At 41.6% G+C, this 14,088-nt stretch overlaps 1 protein-coding gene and 1 long non-coding RNA gene across 19 annotated transcripts in view; one reads left to right on the top strand and one right to left on the bottom strand.

Annotated features, from left to right (window-relative positions):
• Positions 1-14,088, bottom strand: part of LOC146398785 (uncharacterized) — a 344,076-nt gene that overhangs the window by 26,829 nt on the left and 303,159 nt on the right. The gene's annotated exons all lie outside the window — the stretch shown is intronic.
• The window catches only part of GPATCH2 (G-patch domain containing 2), a 188,915-nt gene that overhangs the window by 117,781 nt on the left and 57,046 nt on the right, over positions 1-14,088 (top strand). For 8 of the 14 annotated variants that reach the window (XR_014817297.1, XR_014817302.1, XR_014817301.1 and 5 more), the window contains 2 exons: positions 5,071-5,110; positions 11,835-11,905. Coding sequence is in view for 4 of the 14 variants with exons in the window: in XM_021064101.2 (XP_020919760.2) it covers positions 5,071-5,110; positions 11,835-11,905 (111 nt within the window). In the remaining 10 variants the exon portion in view is untranslated. Of the gene's footprint in view, positions 1-5,070; positions 5,111-8,398; positions 8,460-11,834; positions 11,906-14,088 lie in introns of all 14 variants that reach the window. The other 6 variants (XR_014817295.1, XR_014817296.1, XR_014817294.1 and 3 more) reach the window with 1 other exon arrangement.

The following is a 14,088-nucleotide window of genomic DNA, read 5'->3' as shown; positions in this document are numbered from 1 at the left end:
ACCTCTGCATGGATGCACGCGCCTTAGTCTTTTGGCACCCTCGGCTGCAGGTGCCCCTAAGATCCAGTTCTTACCTCGCCAAGCAGCTTCTTCTTAACACTATCCCCTCACCTTAATTCTTATTTCCGTCTCGATCCATGAAACGCTATGATAGGATGTTGAGTTAGGAGTCAAGTCTGACCCTTATGTCTGCTTCCCCATACCTTACCCCCCCCTTCTGTTACATACTTCTTCCTACAAAACTGGTCTTCAATACAAAACTGTATTGTAATAGTTACATACTGTCTTCAATACAATAGTTACGGTCACAGGGAATCTTCAGTGTCGAAGATGCCTTGCCATTTCCAAAGTTAACTCAGATTATCAGTGATAACCTATTTAGCCCAGTTCCGTCCAGTAGATCTTTTCACAGTAATGAAAATGTTCTTATATCCGCCCTGACAATGATAGTAGCCACTAGCCATGTATGTCTGGAGCCCTTGAAATATGGCTAGTGCACCTGAGGAACTTAATTTTTCATATTAATTTAAGTAGCCATATATGTCTAGTAGCTACCATATTAGCACAAATTTTGACCATTATATGAACATGACACACTAAGTGAACATAAATTATGCTTCTGAGTCAAAGAAAAAAAAAATAGAAACTCTATTAAAAAAAAAAAAAAAAGAAATTCCTGGAGTTTCCTGTTGTGGCTCAGCATTAACGAGCCTCATGGTATCCATGAGGATGCTGGTTCAATTCCTGGCTTTGCTCAGTGGGCTGAGTATCCGACGTTGCTGTGAGCTGTGGGGTAGACACGGCTTGGATCCTGCGTTGCTGTGGCTGTGGTGTAGGCCAGCTGCTGCAGCTCCGATTCAACTCCTAGCCTGGGAACATCCATGTGCCTCACATGCAGCCCTAAAAAGGCAAAAAAGAAAAATTCTGAAAGCGGAAATCTGTATTATAAACTGTTCTAGCTCTTTCCTGATGAAAAGTACGTTTTAGGAGACCTGAGTTAAGAATTTTGAGGTTGCTTTTGTCTGTTGGCACAGATGTGATATTATTTGACTTCTCACGACATCCTGTACATTTCTGCTGCTGGTGTTTCAACCCCGCGGCTGAGGGGAAGGGATTAGGGAAGAGCGAGAAGGAATTTAAGGTGGAGAGATTCACTTGCAGAGATTTTAGTTCAAAAAACCTTGTTCCCTAAAGGCTTATTTCTTAAAGAGAAAACCAAAAACTCTCTTCTCCCCCAGCGACAGACCACATGGGTCTCCTGAAAACAGCAGTGCAGGGAGGGCTCCATAGGTGGCGGCTGTTCTCAGGATTGAATGAAACAGTGCGTGTGAGCCTTAGTCCCTAAACCTGTCCAAACTGCATCTGTGTCCTGGAGGGAGAGGGGAGCTTGGGAACCACATCCGGCCCCTCAGAATCTTAGAACAGACCGTCCAGCTGTGTCTCGCAGGCTTGCCATCCCTGGCGGTTGATCGGTTCCAGACTCTTCTGTGCCCCCTCTCCCTGGAGAGTCCCCCCAGAGTCTTGGCTCGAGTTACATCAGCGCCGCTACAACCTCCAACCTCCCCTCCTTTCATGCCCTTCTTTCCTCTGCTGTCTTTACATAAATTTGACTCTGGCTTTCAAGAGCACCACTACCTCTGTGTTTCCTTATTTGCTCATGTTTTCACTAAAAAGGAAGTAACTAACTCTTATGTTCCATGAGTACCTTTAAAAAGAGAAAAAAGGAAAACAGAGCAAAAGAGAAAAATCACCGCCCCCAAAATTATAATCACTGAAGGGAATGTTGGAGAATGGGGGTTAGGAACACAGGGGGTGGAATCAGATAGCTTTGGTCCAAATCTTGACTCCCATACCTGCTGGTTTTGTGACCTTGAAAAGCAGTAGAACTCGTCCAAAGGTTGTGAGATTGAATGAAGTAGTCTACGTTTGACTGTTAGCATGGTTCCCAGTACATACCAGACATTTATTGAGTTGTGGGAGTGTTTTGACTGCTACTTCTATTACTACTATATATATATACACATATATATATATGTATATATATATAATTATAATAAATATATTATAATATTATTACATTATAATAACATGTTATATTAATATTATAACATTATATTAATATTATTATAATATAATGTTATATTAATATTATAATGATATAACATTGTATTATTATATATTATAATAATATGCATATTTTTTTTCTTTTTTGGCTGCACCTGCCACATGTGGAAGTTCCCCGCCCCAGGGGTCAATCCTGCACCCCACAGCAATGACAACGCCAGATACTTAACCCACTAAGCCACCAGAGAACTCCTCCTGCTGCTTTTTCTTACAGCTACTGTTACTGTTCTGTTACTATGACTATTACCATATCCCTTCCTCAAGGACCTCCAATTTTTTATCAGGATACATAAACAACTGCAATATACGAATATAACTGCTGTAATGGAGTTACGTGCAAAGAAAGTTGAGCCAGTTTCGACGAGGAAGTGTGTAAATCAGCCAGGCTGATTTAGACGGGCCGCCCAAGGAGGTGGCCTCACCCTCCTCTCGTCCCCATAAGCCCTGGGCACAGAGGCCACCATCCTCCTGCCACGTCATTGCTCCTTTCAGGTCACTCCTGTCCGTAGAAATTCTCCCTCGTGTGAGGGTCACACGACCAGCTGCTATTTGCCCTCATTCATACCAGCCTTGGACACCTGCACCAGTCTTTGTCTCTGCATTAACTTCTGCTCCCCTAAGTGGGGACAATATGTATGACAGTGAAAAGGAATATGCAGAGTTCCCACTGTGGTACAGCAGGTTAAGGGGCGGGCCAGCATGGCCGAAGCTGTGCTCTCATCGGATCCCTGGCCCAGACACTTCCATATGCTGCCAGAGTGGCCAAAAAGGGGGAAAAAAAGGAAGACCACGAGCTTTGGAATTGAAGGCCCAGTGAAGGCAAAGGGAAAATCCAGGGCTGATGTGGAGAACAGCGGCCTGATGGGGCCAAGTGGCTGGAGGGCTTCGGGAGCGAGTGTTCCAGCAGTTGAAGAGCAGAGAGGAGTGAGGGTAGAAATATTATCAGAGAGTTTTCAGTATTTACAAATGAACAGTGATGAGGGTTCGGCAGCGCCACAGGAAGCCCACTGGGGACATAGTAGAAATATCAAAGGAAGCAAAATGAGGCACCTGTCAACTTTTAGGAGAAACGAAAAGAAAAATTTAGCAGCACAAAGTATTCACCTAGTCATAATGTCTGTATTCACAATAGATTAATCAAAAATGGTGTTAAAGCTGGAAATAGGGGATTGGGAGTTATAAAAGAGCTAAATTTACAGTAATAGAAAGTCACTTATTAATGCCAAACATAATTAATCACAGAATAGCAGTATCACCATTATTCTGTAGAAATATATCATTAAAATACCCAAAGAAAAGGCAAAAGGAGTTGACAGTGGTTTCTCTGAGCAGAGCTTAGGGTTCAGGTGAGGTGAAACAAACCCTGCTGGGTTTTTGGTTGGTTGGTTGGTTGGTTGGTTGGTTTTGGCCATGCCCATGGCATGTCCCCAGCCCAAGGATCAAACCCACCCCACAGCAGCCACCCCAGCCACTGAAGGGACAGTGTCAGATCTTTAACCCACTGATCCACAGTGGCAACTCCTAGACACTGCTGCTTTTAAACCCTTTCATTTTTTGGTTTGGTTTTGAAACTGGCATTTGATTTTTTAAAATATTTTTCTATGAAGAAAAATATAGAATTCATAGTGGGGGGGGGCATTTATCAGTCACATGTCAGGAAACTGAATAAATAATTGGTTTCTAGTTGGCAATTAATCTAGATATCGCTTGCACATACCAATAAGTGTCCATTTCCGCCACAGAAGTGGAATCTGACCTGCCAAAGAGCATCCCTGTCTATGAACTTGAGACATGTCCCAGTAAGAGCCCAGACAAATCCTGTTAATGTAGAGGCTGTTTATTCCCAGGTTTTAGTCCCACACAGAGTCTGGACAATACATAGAAGCGTTGAAGGGTGCCAGGCAGTGTCCCCTTTCAATGTAAGCCCTTTGTCCTTTGCGGTATGTTTGCAGAAAGCACACATTGGGCAGAGAACCTCCCACCTGAGCCTCCGTCATTTCTGTGCCTGGAACATGAGAGTAACCTTGTAAGGTTTTTGTGAGGATAGGAAATAATACATACGTGTCATGTATCTAAAACATACACATACTCCATACTATGGTTTATGCAAAAAAAAATAGCACTAATGATAATATTAGTATTATTCCCTATGGTTGCGAGCTTCCACTGGTTTATCTTCCACAATGTCTCTGTTGATTTCCTCGATGTTTACAATGAGGTTTGAAGCAGAATGCTGCCAGAGGACTGGGCCCACAGCTACGGATAACTCCTTTGGAAAAGGTACCACCAGATACACTGTTAGAATCCAAGGAGCAGCTGGAATAATACAGGGGGGCAGGCAGGGCGAGGCACAGAGCAAGAAGAGAAGCTGCACCTGTGCCTTGACTTCTGTGTTTTCAGTGTCGTTGCTGAATTTATCCTCGGCCAGAATCCAGTTATAACTAAGGAAGGAAGGGGCTCAAGGTACCTTCAGCCAGTACCTTAGAATTCACCTCCAGGGTTTTGTGTGATTCTTCCTGAGGGATAGCCAGAGGATATGATATTCTTGTAGTTGTCATTTTTTTTAAACCGCTGCAATCAAAAGGTCATAATTTGTTGTAATGATGCTATAATTAAGTTGTGGTAAATGATAGCATTTGTAGATTTTATAACCAGAATTGATTCATGAAATGAATACAGTCCTGGCAGTTTATGCTAACATAATTAAATGGAAATGCAATTCTCACCGAGTTTGCTTATTAAATTGAAAATTACTTATACGCACGCTTACATGTCTGTCAAAATTGGTGTAAGTCTAGAATTACATGAACTAGCCATTAAAATAGAGCCTGTTTAAGGCTTTGTTGCTGGTGGCGAGTACACGCCTTGCAGCCACACAGACAGGTCACCTGAGAGCACGTGCTTTGACCGAAGTTCCTGCTAACTCCTTTTCTCTTTCCTCTGCAGCCATTGGTTTAGCCCTGGGGCTAGGACAGAGCATGGCCAGGTAAGGAACTTTCTAATCCAAGGAGGTTCGTCTCTCAAATATTTACCTCTCTCCCCTCCGGGTAGTAATCAGCTTTATGAGAAAGGATGAAACCCCAGCTTATTTAAAAAGGCGTTATTTGTGCCCATGCCAACACATGGACCACATGAATGATGCTGCACAAGCATCAGCACATCCTCTCTTGCCACCCGCTTCCTCTGTCACCACGCATCACCCCCATGGAAAGGCTTTAGAGCTCACTTGCTTGTAGGGCTTCCCCACTTATACTGGTTCTTCATAAAGTTAAGGTCCCAAAATAGTACATATGCTGGAAAAATTGATTTGTATTAAATGAGTCAGCCAGCAAGAGAACATTTTGATTTTTGAAGTTTAGAAAATGGTAATGGTTTCTTACAAGTTTGTGTTCTATTTCTAGGTGAGTTGGGTTTTTTTTTAATTTTTTATTAGTTTCATGGCAGCACAATGATTAGGTGACTTAACAAGAACTTGACATTCATTTCAGTTAACTTTACCTATGAAATAAGGAGTCTACCTTCTTTGAATGTGCTAGTTGTCTCTCTGCAGGGTGGTAAGGTAACTTCAGGCTTAAATTTTTGATAAGTTTTAAAGCATATATGTTTTTAGGCTTTGCATTCTTGCTACGCTTTTTTTTTTCATTCTGAATTATAAGTCATTTTTTAAGTGGGTCAGTAATAAAATATGTAGGAAATACCTTTAAATATATGCAAAAACCCCTCAAATCCACAGGGACCATTTCTGAGGGGTAGGAAGGTAGGTCAGGGGGGAGTGGACTTACTAATGGTAACTGATAACTTATACTGTATGTATTGGTGATGCTTTATGTAAGCTGGGCTTTTTCTAATAAAAGGAAAGTGCCAGATACTTCATCATAAGCTAAACTGTATTTCTTAACGCACATGAACCTAATCAGAGAAAAATTTGTGAATTCTGTTGTAATGGTTTTTTTGGTAAATGTGCCTTTTCTCCCTGAGAGCGATGTACCCCTTTAAACATTAATAATTGAATACATAGCACTCTCTCTAAAATTCTGAAACTTAACTAGGCTAAGTTACACCTGTGATGTGTTTAGCTTATTTTTCAGAATGTAAAAATCAGACTGTCTGCTTTCCCAAATGGTTCATCCCCTCTGTATAAAGCGCCTACAGTAAGAGTCTGCTTCTGCTAGTAAGTCCCACTCAGGATATAGCTTATCCCCAAAATATGGTTTTTTAAAGATCATTTTCCACCTTCTATTATTAGAGAAATACTGAAGTGATAACTGGGTGCTTGAGATTACAGTGTAACTGGTTGCTGCCAACCAGACGTTTTTCCTGCAGTTAAAAATTAAGAAATGGCTAATAACATGTAGAGAAGGAAGCTGACCAATTTTTTAAATTTCTAAATCGTTTCGACAGGTTGGTTTGTTTTTAAATCAGCCTTTTGCTTAAACTTGGATATACCATTTCAGATTTTTATCTTGATTAGATAGGTTGTTAATGAACAAGTACCGTTGGTTCTTATTGTTTGTAATAGCTATGTTCTAGAAAGTTGATACGAACATTAAAATAGAAAATACTGGAACAGCAGTCCCAGGAAAAATACAGGGGTAGGTTCCTCAGAGCCTCTGGTCACAAGTTTCGTTAACTGACCCATCCACATCCTTGTTAGACGTCTCTTGCTGTTTCAAGACACCTTCCTTACTACATATTATTGATTCGTTAACATCGAGCTCAGGGCCAGCCGCACCATAACTTATGCCTGAAGGGAGTTTATCTAATACACATATTTTCTCTAAAAGGCCTATCACGACCTCCCTGCACCCGGGAACACTAGACATCATCAGTTCAGCCCTCTGCTTGGGGGCTGTTGTCAACAACGAAGATAAAACAAGAACACAAAAATGCAAAGAAACCTAGCACTGAATGGACCACAGTACGAGAGCTGAAACCAGAAGACAGGCATAGCCTTGTCACCCCTCAGCTGAGAACACACGCTATAGGGGATTCAGATTCGCAGCGGTCTGTGCGTGTCTGCTGATGACTGCAAGAGCACCAGCAGTGTTGTTGTTGGTGTGACAAATAAGTTTTAGCGCATCAGTGAATTCGCAAATATAGAATCCGTGAATAACGAACAGGTGCACATATGCGTGTGTACACATACACACATACAAACTAGTCATGTTTTGCAGGATAAAAATTTCTTATTTCATCTGAGACCTAACTCTAGCACGGTAAACTTTTGGCTAAGCCTAGGTGCAAGTGATAAGATGTAAGACCGTGGCGAAGACTCAGTCCTTCAATATATTGTTGAATGAATGACTCTACTTCCCCTACCAACCTCTCAACCCAAAGAAACGATCGTGTTAACCCCTTCTTTTGAACTTCCAGCCTCACTCCTTTCCCCGTCTTGTGGACCCTCTCTCTGTTCTTAAGTGCCAAGTCCCTTTTCCACGTACACCACGCATGTCTGTCATTTCTCTTTTACGCATTTAGTAAATAGCTGTTGTCCCTCAGCCATTATCATAGATCTCAGGTACCCTCTGTTTTGAAGCGAGGTATTTTTTTAAAACAGCGTCGCTTTTCCTCCGAGGTGGTTATAACCTGGGGCAGGAAAGCAGTCATCACAGTGTGTTGGTAACGTGGGAGGACCCCGCAGAGAGGGCACCCCAGAGGCCACAGGAGAGAAATGGGAGACTTGACCAGAGAGGGGGAAGGCGAGGGGAGCAGCCCCGAGCAGCCTCGCTGCTGAGTGTGTGTCGTTTTTACTTCTGAGGATTCTCTCGCTTGAACATCTGATGGTTTGACATTTCGACTGAGTTTCCCAATATCGCAGGTGGTCGTTTAGATACTCCTCCGTCCTCCTTTTCAGGTGAGGACACAGAGGCCAAGTGTGCCGAGACTTGAAATTCTCTCGTGGACATGTGAGGAGAGCCCTGCCGAATGGCTGGGCTTGAAACACCCTCGAGCTTGAATGCCTTCTGAACACCAGGGGTGAAGAGAGGCTGGCTGTGGAGCGAGAATTGCACCCTTTTGCCTCTTCCTCCTGTGTTAAGAACTTGAAACTTTTAATACTCTTTTAAAAATCTCACGAGTAGCCCCAGAAGTTCTCAGCTCCCTCCTCTGTTCTGTCACAGGAAGAACCATGTCTGCATGGAACACTTCTCTTCCTGGTGCCACTCAGCAGTTTTTAAGATTGGGTACCTTTCGTAAGCCTCCCGTTGTGCTAGGTTTGTGTTTGTGGATGTTAATGTCATTCTTACGCGAGTCATTTTTTAATATACACCTGCAGGTCACTAATAAGGGAATTGTACCTCCGTTTGGCCTAAGTCCAGCAATCTGAGAGTTGGAAGGTAAGAAGCACTTCGCACCATATTCAGAAGTTCTGTTATGAATCAGAGTTGACATTGTTGAGTCAGAACCCTGGAAATTGACCTCACTTGTGACACTGATAGGACTCCAAGGAAACAGAAAAAGTTAGCAGGAAGAGGAATGAAGAATTTCTCAAAACCTGCTGAGCTGCTCTTGCTTATCAGAGCAGATCTCCAGAATTCTCACGTCTTTTATCATATGAATCTCTGACCTGACCCCCCACCACCCAGCACTCTTTTTTTGTTCTTTGGGGCAGACCAGACACATGTTGAGAATCTTTCAAATACAAATAGATATTTTCTATTTAAATAACACTCTGAATTAATTTTTTTTTATCTGTCAAAGATCTAGAGTCCCATTTAACTTGTTAGATTCATGACCCAGAGATGAGTCTATATATGTTTTTTTTTTTTTTTTCCTGAGCTTGATTTTCTTTATCTTTTTTTTTTTTAGGGTCACACCCACAGCATATGGAAAATTCCTAGGCTAGGAGTCGAATCAGAGCTGCAGCTGCGGGCCAATGCCACAGCCACAGCAATGACAGATCCGAGCTGCGCCTGTGACCTACCACAGTTCACGGCAACACCTGATCCTTAACCTACTGAGCAGGGCCAGGAATCAAAACCACATCCTTGTGAATACGAGTCGGGTTCTTAATCCTCTGAGCCACAATAGGAATTCCCTGAGCTTGAGTTTAAATGTGCAGAACAACACCTAGACATAATTTTATTGATAAGGTCATATAGTTTTGTGATGACTTTTTCACATCAGTGCCTTAATAATTCCAGTATTTGTCTCTCTCTATACACAAAGCCCATCAAAACGATACAACTGAGGAAGAAAATAAATTCTCATGTGAATCTAATAAAAGGAGCTTTAACATCAGAATTCAGAGAAGTTGCTGTCTCATTTAAGTTCATGCAGGTAGTGGCCTAAGAACTATCCAGACCAATAGGTACAACCTAATCTTTACTTTGGTCATTATAGTTGCTTTTGGGTGGGGGGCCTGCGCCCATGGCATGAGGACTTTCCCAAGCTAGGGGTCAAATCGGAGCTGCAGCTGCCAGTCTACACCTCAGCCACACCTGATCCAAGCCACATCTGCGACCTACACCACAGCTCACTGCAACACTGGATCCTTTACCCACCTAGCGGGGCCAGGGATCAAACCCTCATCTTCATGGCTCCTAGTCAGGTTCATTACTGCTGAGCCATGAAGGGAACTCCCTATAGATGCATTTTTTACACTAATCCGCAGAATTCTTTTCTTGCTGCAGCACATTATGTTTGGGATTTTTTTGAGTTCTTCATTTAAACTGTTTTAACACACATATTATCAGGAATAGTGTTCACGTATCTATCTTTTATCTGAAGATTAGAAAAGTTAGTTAACTTACTCCTATTAGTTGAAGGTAGTGATAGGGATTTTATCCTGTCACCTCCAGCTATCTGTGTCACAAATGTTGGTTTGTATATGTTTTTTTACCAAGGCACCAGAATTAGAAATGCCAAAGTAATTAAGTTTCTTTTATTTTCGGAAACGATTTTTCATGGTACGAAGTGTTTCTAAATTGAAACACTTTCAGATTAATGGACTTAAGGTAAACTGTTGCTCTTTTCTATGGGTAGTAACAATGAGATGTGGCTTCAGCTACATATCAGCTACTAGATCTTATTTCCTATTTTCTCTGTCTCACTCATTCATTCATTCATTCATTCATTCAACAAATATTTATTGAGCACTGAAAATGTCCCAGACACTGTGCTGGACCTTGGAGATGCAGGCAGATTGACTCACTGAAGCAAAGGGCCAGAGGTGAGCAGGAATGTGGTCCATACGCCAAACTGAAAAGTTGCGAGTGGCTGAAACATATCATGTAGAAGTGCAGAGGGGAGGCTGAAGATAGAGAGAAGCATACTAAATTATGAATTGAGAAATATAACCCAGTTATGGAAGTTTATGAGAGCTTCGTACAAGACTTGGGGGTTTATCTGCAGAGAATAAGGTGATGAGATCTAGTTTTAGAATTCCTGGCTGCACAGAGGAGAGTGGAGTCGGTGGGAGCAAGGCTAGAGGCAGGGAGGCCACAGGAGAGGGAAAGCAGTGGTCTGGATGCTGGCAGTAGGGATGGAAAGGAGATACCGAAGAGAAATTGAAGGTATACTTATTTACGGAAGACTTTTCTTCGTGACCTAATGAAGTTCTAACTCCTTCTGAAAGTTGGCCACATGTAGCTAGTGCTTGATTCAAAATGATGCCGGTAAATAGTTGAAAGCAGGCATTTCGTTAAAAGATATTGATACTGGTCGGACAGTATCCACTGACTACCAAGCTCATGAGTTGCAATCATAATTATAGCATTAGAACCATTAGTCAACACTTTCTACGTTCTGGTCATAGTGCTAAGAGCTTTGCCTGGTTTATCGTATTTAACACTCACCGCAGCCTTACAGGTGTAGATATTCGTATCTCCACTTTCCAAGTGGAGCCCGGGACTGAAAGAGGCATTACACAGCTTGTAGATGGTAGGCCTGTCTTTAAAACCTAGGGACTTGCTAGGTACTGGTGACGGCTGAGACTCGAACCCCAGATCTCTCCTGCACTGTTGCTTCCAAGATTTCTGTTTTTATCAGGGTTCATTTGTAATATGCTGTGAAGCTTATTTTTAGCCCATTCTTTCACATAGTCATCTTTCTGCATAAATAAACTACAGTTTGAGTGTACGCATGGTAAAAAGTATTGACTTTTTTTTCTTTTCAGTTAGGGTAAAGCAAGTGTGAAGGGAAGTGGATGGTGAGGCATTTTGAGGACAAATATATTTTTTTTCTAATTACACATTTCCAAGCCAATAATTTCTTTGAAAAAAAGAATATTTTAAGTGCATTTCTTTACCACGTTAGCCCAGTATGTACAGAGAAAATATTAGATTTTTTTTTATGTCATCGTAGGTGACAAAGCCTCAAAAAATTCATTGCATTCATAAAATGCAGTGGTGGAAGTATTTGATAAGAGAGGTTACGTGACTTTAACTAGGACTGCTCCAGAGAAGCAGTATTAGAATGGAGTTCTAGAACTCCAGCTGTAGACTCTAAATTAAATGACTATAAGAGCAGGTGAGCTGTCTGAGAAACACTGGCAACTCTTGCTAACATTTTTCTAAGAGTGTCGCTAGTATCTTTAGCAAAAGTAGTTGTCTTTGTTTTAAGAGAAACCCGTTAAAGAGAAAAGAAAAGAAAAAGGTAATGCAGGGGGACAAATAGTGTCCCTTTGAATGAGAAGAATGCTTTTCTACTTAACAAAATAACGTAATGAAAAGATTTTTGTTTCTGCACCTTTGTCTTAACACTTTTTCTAGCATCAGCTTCTGAGAGATACCCGCGCTGAAAGAGGACACAAGAAAAACTGTTCCGTGAAAACAGCCAGCAGGTAAGCAATTCAGAATCACTTTTCATTCTGAGCATTAAATCCTGTTTTCATACCAGTATGAATATGGTGAGCTATAGTTGGGCCGCCTTTGGTTCTAAAGTGCCAGCTTTAAATATTGTCTGTAATTTGTTTATCAGAATCTGTTTCAGGATTATTACCAATGTGTGGAAAGGTACTGTTTTATTTGTATTTTTTACATCTGATAAAAAATTTAAAAATGAATTTTTAGAAGAAAAATAACTGCCTCCAATAACTGATGAATATGAAATCTGGAGTTAGAATAATTATTTTATTGTTTAATTATTAAAAGTAGAATTTATCTTTCCCCAAAACTTAAATGGTACTTAGACTTTATGAAAGAGCAACATGTATATTTATTCTAATAATATATAAATAGGTATATAGAAAATACAGCCTTTTTTAAAGGTGCTTTTTGGTTCTTACTCAGTTTATATTGCTGAGTTGTTTTTTTTCTTTAGTAGAAAGAATTTGCCCCAGGTTATTGTTGTAGACAGTATATTTCCAAATTTTGCATGTGGTGTTTCCAAAGACTTCATTTTTCTTTAGGTGAAAATGGCAGTCAAAATATTGATCAGAACTACTGCCCGGGGATTTACAATATTCAGTTTTTAACAAGAGAACTGATTTCAGGAGCCATGTTTGCATCTCCTGGCTTCCCATCGTTAGTGTGCTAGCCACTGTGTTTAGCATTCCCAATTAAGCGATGTAACTTCTAAGTGCCACGTTGTGCAAACTAAGCCCAACTGAACTAGGCATCTGCCAGAGCTGACATAAATCCTATCTAACACGTCTAATTTAGACAAAAATTGTCAAACACAATAAGTTGACCATCACGGAGTTCCCGTCATGGCTCAGTGGTTAGCGAATCCGACTAGGAACCATGAGGTTGCAGGTTTGATCCCTGGCCTTGCTCAGTGGGTTAAGAATCCAGCGTTGCTGTGGCTGTGGCATAGGCCAGCGGCTACAGCTCTGATTAGATTAGACCCCTAGCCTGGGAACTTCCATATGCTGCAGGTGCGGCCCCAGAAAAGACAAAAAATAAAATAAAAAAGTTGACCATCAGTGATAATCAGCATAAAACTAATATAGTTACCCCTAAGAATGTCAGATCCTAAAATTATGAAGGATAGGTTATATAAATTTTATACATATTATAAATAACTGTGGATGACATGTTTATAGAAATAAAATGAGCAGGTAACAGATCACTAGTGGAATTGATCAGGCAGAACTGAATCAAAAACATGTAATTGTTAAAAATGAGAAGCATGACTGTTGAAGAGATCATTAGTGAAATGGAGATACCTCTGAAGGAGTAGGCCGGCACGGAACATAGCAGCATAAGAAGATGGAGAAGAGAAAGCGTGGTCCAGAGACATAGAAAAGGAGTTCCCGTGGCGCAGTGGTTAACGAATCCGACTAGGAACCATGAGGTCGCGGGTTCGGTCCCTGCCCTTGCTCAGTGGGTTAACGATCCAGCGTTGCCGTGAGCTGTGGTGTAGGTTGCAGACGCGGCTCGGATCCTGCGTTGCTGTGGCTCTGGCGTAGGCCGGTGGCTACAGCTCCGATTCAACCCCTAGCCTGGGAACCTCCATATGCCGCGGGAGCGGCCCAAGAAATAGCAACAACAACAACAACAACAAAAAAAAAAAAAAGACAAAAAAAAAAAGAGACATAGAAAAGATCTCAGGAGTTCCCGTCGTGGCGCAGTGGTTAACGAATCCGACTAGGAACCATGAGGTTGCGGGTTTGGTCCCTGCCCTTGCTCAGTGGGTTAACGATCTGGCGTTGCCGTGAGCTGTGGTGTAGGTTGCAGACGCGGCTCGGATCCTGCGTTGCTGTGGTTCTGGTGTAGGCCGGTGGCTACAGCTCCGATTGGACCCCTAGCCTGGGAACCTCCATATGCCGCAGGAGCAGCCCAAGAAATAGTAAAAAAAAAAAAAAAAAAAAAAAAAAAAAAAGGAAAGATCTCAGATATACTGAATTAGAGGCCTTGAGTGGAGGATAGTGTAGAAAAGCTGAAAAAAACATGACGTTGGAGAGGTGCTGGCTAAGAATCCCCAAAACGGGTGACAGTTATAAATCTATAGATACGTAAAAAATAATGAGTACCAACGAGAATAAAGGATAAATGACTACAAAGGAATGATAGCTGTATATCC

The sequence above is a fragment of the Sus scrofa genome, chromosome 10 (genome assembly GCF_054392235.1).
Source record: "Sus scrofa isolate SSC_HxYL_T2T_F1_AM1 chromosome 10, Sscrofa_HxYL_maternal_Yorkshire_Landrace_v2.0, whole genome shotgun sequence".
NCBI lineage: Eukaryota > Metazoa > Chordata > Mammalia > Artiodactyla > Suidae > Sus > Sus scrofa.
Note: the sequence above shows the minus strand (reverse complement) of the source record. Positions and strands in the feature narration are given on the sequence as shown.